General features: G+C 42.7%; 1 protein-coding gene across 1 annotated transcript; it reads left to right on the top strand.

Annotated features, from left to right (window-relative positions):
* The first annotated feature begins 3106 nt into the window (after positions 1-3106).
* On the top strand, positions 3107-3991 carry LOC140733792 (probable G-protein coupled receptor 139). The gene has a single exon (XM_073057543.1). It carries the CDS (start codon positions 3107-3109, stop codon positions 3989-3991), a length of 885 nt encoding a protein of 294 aa, XP_072913644.1.
* Positions 3992-7082: the final 3091 nt, after the last annotated feature.

Genomic DNA, 7082 nt, shown 5'->3' with positions numbered 1-7082 from the left:
ATGATGGTTGTTGGGGTGTCTAAGACGAGAAGGCGCAACCTACAAATAGAGAGACGGCAATTTAGAACGGATATGAGGAGGAATTATTTTACCCAGGGAGTGAGAATGTGTGAAATTCCTACAACAGGTAACTAAGGAGGAAAGGTGATTCAGTATTTTGAAAGCAAAGCTTGATAGAATCTTGATTATTCGGAGTCTGATTGCGGCAGGAGACTGTGGCTCAGAATGAAATAGTGAGATGACGGAGCAAACTCAATGGGACAAATCGCCGAAATCTGCTCCTATATCTTGTGACCATTTGGTCTCTCTACTCTGTCCCTCAATGTGAAATCTGTCCACTGACCAATGCCTGTCAGTCCCTCTCTCTGGGAGGATATCAGGACACTGACCATCGTCTCTGAATCCCGTTCACTCAGGGGCAGATCTCTGCACTCGTCAGTATCTGTCAATCCTTCTCCCTCAAGGAGGTACTGTACACTGACAGGTTCCTCTCAGTTCCTCTCTCTCAGGAGATCCGTACATGGTCAGTGTTTCTCAGTCTTTCTCTCTCTCTCAAAGGAGATCTGTACACTGGCCAGTGTCTTTCAGTTCATCACTATCAGGTGCCTAGCCTTATACAGATCATAGACTATCAGCCTTTCTCTCCCTCAGAAGGAAATCTCTACACTGACAGTTGTTTCTCAAACCCCCTTTCTCCCCTGGGATATACCACACACTGAGACGTTTAAGATGAGATATAAGTGTAAGTAGAAGAATAAGATGATGAGAGGCATTGATCGTGTGGATAGTTAGCGGCTTTTTCCCAGGGCTGAAATGGCTAACACGAGAGTTCACGGTTTTAAGATGTTTGGAAGCAGGTACAGAGGAGACGTCAGGGGTAGGTTTTATCTGCAGAGAGTGATAAGTGCGGCGAAGGTGGAGGAGGCACTTTTAAAAGACTGCAGGAATCAGAATCAGGTTCATTATCACGGTATGTGACGTGAAATTTGTTAACTTAGCAGCATCAATTCAATGCAATGCATATTCTAGCAGAGAAAATCATCATAATAATAATAATAAAAAAATAGTTATACATAAACAAGTAAATCAATTGTGTACGTTGAATAGACTAAGAAACGTGTAAAAAACAAAAGCACTCTATATGAAAAAAAAAATTGAGTTAGTGTCCAACGATTCAAAGTCCATTTTGGAATCGGATGGGAGAGGGGAAGAAGCTGTTCCTGAATCGCTGGATGTGTGCCTTCGGGCGTCTGTACCTCCTACCGGATGGTAACAGTGAAAAAATGGCATGTCCTGGGCGCGGAGGTCCATAATCATGGACGCTACCTTTTAGAGACACCGCTCCCTATAGATTTCCTGGGTACTTGCAGGTTCGTACCCAAGATTCCGCTGACTAGATTTGCAAACTTCTGCAGCTTCTTTCGGTCCTGTGCAGTAACCCCTCCATACCAGGCAGTGATGCATCCTGTCAAAATGTTCTGCACGGTATAACTATAGAAATTTTTGAGTGCATTTGTTGTCATGCCAAATCTCTTCAAACTCCTAATAAAGTATAGCCGCTGCCTTGCCATCTTTATAACTACATCGATATGTTGGGACCAGGCTAGATCCTCAGGGATCTTGACACACAGGAACTTGATGCTGCTCATTCTCTCCACTTCTGATCCCTGTATGATGATTGGAATGTGTTCCTTCTGTTACTTAAACGCAACGGTTTAAATAAACCAGCAGCAGCTGACCACGCCTGGAGTCTGATTTTGATGTGTGTGTGTGTGTGTGTGTGTGTGTGTGTGTGTGTGTGTGTGTGTGTGTGTGTGTGTGTGTGTGTGTGTGTGTGTGTGTGTGTGTGTGTGTGTGTGTGTGTGTGTGTGTGTGTGCAAATACAATTCCACAGCTCGTTGGCAAGATTTAAAGTCCTACGATGGTAATGTAAGAAAGTTCAGTTCAATGCGCGGAATTGATGGTGGGGGGTAGGGAAGAGGTATCTGTAAGCCAAGGTGAAATCCACAATAGGAGAAGAACGAATAAACAGGTGCCGTTGATCTTCCGTCATCGGGCTCCGAATCCACTCTCAAGTTAACCAAACGTAGCTTATCACAAAGGTTACAGTCTTCGAGGCAAAACTACCACCCAGGCAAGGGTAGCCTCCTCAGGGTCGGCCCTTCTGCACACCGTGATCAGAGACCTTCTACATTGATCGATTCTCCTGATCGATCCTCAACCCACCCTTGTGGGCACTCGAAAGCTCTATCCAGTGACTCTCCTGTCGTTGGTCTCCTTCCAGCTGCGACTCTGACTGTGTGCAAAAGTGTCCTTGTATAAGCCCAAACACGCTGTAAGCTTATGTAAACATCAACTGTCCATCATACAACTCCTCCTCTCTCTCCATAGCAACCCAGAAGCAGGCAGCAGGGCTGTAGTCAGTTTCTCTCTCTGTCTCTTGATATAACAATAAAACAATATAAAAATATAGCAATATAACAAGAAAAAATCTGTGTAATATCACTGACGCAATGAGCAAAAATAAACTAGGGTATTTGTTCATTGAACTGTAGCTGATGTTGTTGACAACGTTGCCACACTAATGAGCTCAGCAACCTTCTTTTAGCTGCATAAAAGCCGATTGAACGATTCAACAAAACAAAGCGTTTCTTGGCAAATTCTGTACCACTAATTGCCACTTCAAAATGGGGTATCCAACTATTTACTACATAGTGAACCTTTACTATCCCGTACTTGCGGCAGTTGGCTTTCTTAGTAAGTTGCTATAGCTGGCTTCTATGTGCGTTTTCACAACTGATTTCTGTACTTGCTCAGCTGTTCAACTGCAGCTATGATCCCCGAACAAATGTTCTGCCTTCACTGAAAGATAGGATTCAGGCATTCGAAGTTTGTTTTGCAAACTCCTGAAAAACGGATCCACCGCTGTGCAGCGGGGGTACTCTGACTGACTGAGTTTCCACAATCTGACTGCAAACTGACGTGCACAGCACAGAGGCAGCAGAACTCGAAAGAGAACGTCATTTAAAATGGAATATAGAAAAATTAATGAACAATTTTCCGCTAATGTTCCGCTTTTTTTCTTCTTTTTCATACAGTTAATATAATGGCGATTGTGATCCTTTCTCGAGGCAAGTGTGGACTCTCGAAATGCATCACACGTTACTTGGTGGGAATGGCAACTGCGGACCTGATGGGGGTTATCTTCACTGCTATCATACTACACTGTAATAGAATTTATAACTACGCTGATTTCTTGTTTATTCATCCAATTTGCGCTCTGATCCTTGTTCTCAGTATCGCCATCACGGACTGTTCTGTTTGGTTCACAGTCGGATTCACTTTCGATCGTTTTGTTGCAATCTGTTGTCAAAAGCTGCGTGAACGATACTGCACGGAGCGAACAGCGGCTGCGGTTTTAGTGACTGTTGTTGTAGTGAGCTTTGCGAGGTGTGTCCCGTTTTACTTTATAATGGAGCCAGAGATCGTAATAAATAACGTCCGATGGCGCTGCGTCTACACATCTGAATATTTAACGTCACCAGCGTGGAAAGACTACGAGTTATTTGATAGTATCTTAACACCTTTATTACCGATTTGTTTAATTCTATTGTTTAACGTTTTAACGGTCCGACATATTGTCTTGGCAAATAGAGTCCGTCGGAGTCTCCGGAACAACAGCGTGAATCAGAAGGATCCAGAATTGAAGAACCGACGGAATTCCATGATCCTGTTGTTTGCGCTATCAGCCAATTTCGTATTACTGTGGCTTCCCTATGTCGTACACTCCATGAACTGGCAAATGCAGAATTATTCTTATACAGACAAATATTTGAATACCCCAGTATACATCCTGCAGCAAGTTGGATTAATGATGAAATTCCTCAGTACCTGCACCAACACGTGCATCTACACACTTACACAGAGAAAGTTCAGAGGGGAGCTCAGAAATGGAGTGAAATATCTGTTGACACTAAATGGCCGGTGCTAGAGGGAACGGGCACCTCACGTTGGGGCATGACTACAGATTGTGATGATCGGTGTATATTATTCAGTTTCAGTCAAATATTTAGCAGTCAGGAGTCTGAGATCTCCACAAAAATGAGCAAAACCAATTTGTTTAAATACAGAAGGTTGGTAATACAACTACGTGCTGGTCGTGATATATTTGTGTTTGTTTTTTTTCACGGTACTGCAGAGCAAGATATTTGTTAACTGGAATATAAGTCTGCATGAAATGTTCTAAGCGTATGAACATAGTAATTATCACAGGGACACGAAGTTAGTCGAAGGAAGCGGGAAAGCTTATAATTTCCATGGAAGTATTGATAACAAACCTTCGGTTCAAGGTGTTGGTGGGGATGGCGTGTGGGGGGGAGAGATATGGGAGTATGGTGCCTGCACCACCCTTAACTGAAGGAAATTATAAAACTGATTAGTAATGAAATTCCAGATCTCACATGGAACTCGGCATGTTTTTCAGTAGTTGTGTAACAAATTGGGACGGAAATCCCAGCGTTAGAAAAGTCAACACAGCTTCAGATGCAATGTTGCCCGTACATTAATGCGTAGCTACTCGAGTTTACTCTTGGAGGGAAGGAACTATGTTTCCAATCATCCCAATTTATTCTGAGAATTGCCTACTGTCAGAGTTCTGGTATTTGCCTAATACTTTCATCTGAACACACCGATTCTCTTCATATCTGCTCATTCATGCATGAATTTCTCTTTCTCAACTTTTGTACATCAGGTGCATTTGTAAATTTAAGCAAAATTAAGTATTTTCCCTTCAATTATCACATATGTGTCACAACCTTATGAAAGGCTGAATCTTGAACTTTGTTCTGATGAAGCCACAGAGCTTAGAATATTTGCCAAAGTGCATCAGGCAATGTACTTCAGCTGAAATATTACATCCGTTTATTTCATCGTTGTACCAACCAGCGTCGTCTGTTTCAGTTTCAGTTTTCGAAAATCTGCAGTTTTATGTTTCCCATTCCCATGTCTTTTCCGCTTCTAACACCAACGCGACTGTCATAGGAATTCCCCAATGTCATCGACAATGCAGCGGCGAGCATGTAAGTACTTTAGAAATTACCTAGGATTACCCATAGACTTCTAATTTTCTGAGATCCATGTACCTATCCATTAGTCTCTTTAAAGACCCTATCGTATCCACCTCCACCACCGTCGCCTAAAGCCCATTCCATGCACTCACTGTTCTCTACGTAGAAAACCTACCACTGACATCGCCTCCGTAGCTACTTCCAAGCACCTCAAATCAGTGCCTTCTCGTGTTAGCTATTTTAGCCCTGGGGAAAAGCCTCTGACTATCCACATGATCAATGCCATTCATCAACTTATACACCTCCATCAGGTCAGCTCTCATCCTCCATCGCTTCAACGAGAAAAGGCCGAGTTCACTTAACCTATTCTCATAAGGCGTGCTCCCCAATCGAGGCAACTTCCTTGTAAATATCCTCTGCACCCTTTCTATAGTTTCCACATCCACCCTGTAGTGAGGTGGCTAGAAATGAGCACAGTACCCCAAGTGTGGGCAGACCAGGGTCCTATTGCTAATGCTACAGGGTTCTGTAAAATTACCTATCGGCACTTAAACTGTATCGCACGGTTGATTAAAGCCAATGCACCATATGCCTTCTTAACCAGACAGTCAACCTGCACAGCAGCTTTGAGACCCCATGGACTCGAACCCCAAGATCCCTCTGATCCTCCACACTGCCAAGAGTCTTACCATTAATTCTATATACTGCCATCGTATTTGAATTACCAAAATGAACAACCCCACATTTATTTGTGTTGAACCCCATCTGCCACTTCTCAGCCCAGTTTTGAATCCTATCGATGTCACACTGTAACCTCTGACAGTCCTCCACACTATCAAGAACTCTTCCAACCTTTGCGTCATCAGCAAATTTAGTAACCGTCCATCCACTTCCTCGTCCAGCTGACTGAAAAAAATTATGAAGAGTCATGGTGAGATTAAAAGAAACATTTGTCGCATTTTACAGCGGATCGTAAATTGGGCTGAGGATCTCTCTTCCGTGTTTTCAAAGCCGTTGTTTTAAGATATAAAGTAAAGTAATAATCCACTATTTGTCCTCCAAGCGGTTTTTTCAAGTGTATTTTCTACAATGTCGATGAGTCGTTTCAGTACTCACACACTTTTTAAGCTACACTGCTAACACTTAAACGTACAGTATGTTTTGCTCCACAGTATTACTGCTGGTTTGTCGCTTACTGAAACTTCGTGCAGCACTTTCACCGCACAGGTAGAGGCATTACCAGCTGGACACGCAATATGCAAACTAATAAATTTGATGGGATTGGCGGACTATTTGTTATGAAGGGAAAGAATGAAATGCTTGGGCGACGGATCAATGCAAGCAACCTGAAAGAGTATTCATTTTGGAGACAGGGTTGGCAGTAGGAAAGATCAAATTGCTTAATATTCCAAGTTCCTGACTTTTTCATTGAAGGTAAAGAGGGCGTTTGAGTAAAGGTGGATTTGTAATATTGGTCATGCAATATCTGATGGAATATGCTTCAGACTAGCGGCAGAGATTAGATTGTTTTGTCTTAACCAATGTATCCATGCCCTGGCTAGCCATGGATACTGTGACGCATACGAATAGCTATGTTGCTCCATCATACTGGAGCAGAAATCAGGACCATACAAGTAAATACAGAACGGCGAGTTTCTCTTCAGAGTTATGGAAGTTACGGGACTTTGCAAATGTTACCAAACCATCAATTCTATCATCCAAATCATTGACATATAACGTAAAAATAATCGGTCTACTAGACACCGGCAGACAGTCAGAAAAGTCTCCTTTGATTCCCACTCTTTAACCCTTGCCAATCAGACACTGTTTTATCCATGGTAGAACATTTCCTGTAATATCATGCTTGTCAAGCACCCTCATGTATGGCACCTTGTCGAATGCCTTCTGAAAATCAAAGTACACAGCATCAAATGATTCCCCTTTGTCTATTGGGCTTGTTATCTCTTCAAATAATTCTGACAGCTTTCTCAGTCAAGCGTTTCCCTTGCCGAAACC

Source organism: Hemitrygon akajei, chromosome 9 (genome assembly GCF_048418815.1).
Source record: "Hemitrygon akajei chromosome 9, sHemAka1.3, whole genome shotgun sequence".
NCBI classification, from domain to species: Eukaryota; Metazoa; Chordata; class Chondrichthyes; order Myliobatiformes; family Dasyatidae; genus Hemitrygon; species Hemitrygon akajei.
This window is presented reverse-complemented; position numbering and strand designations above follow the sequence as displayed.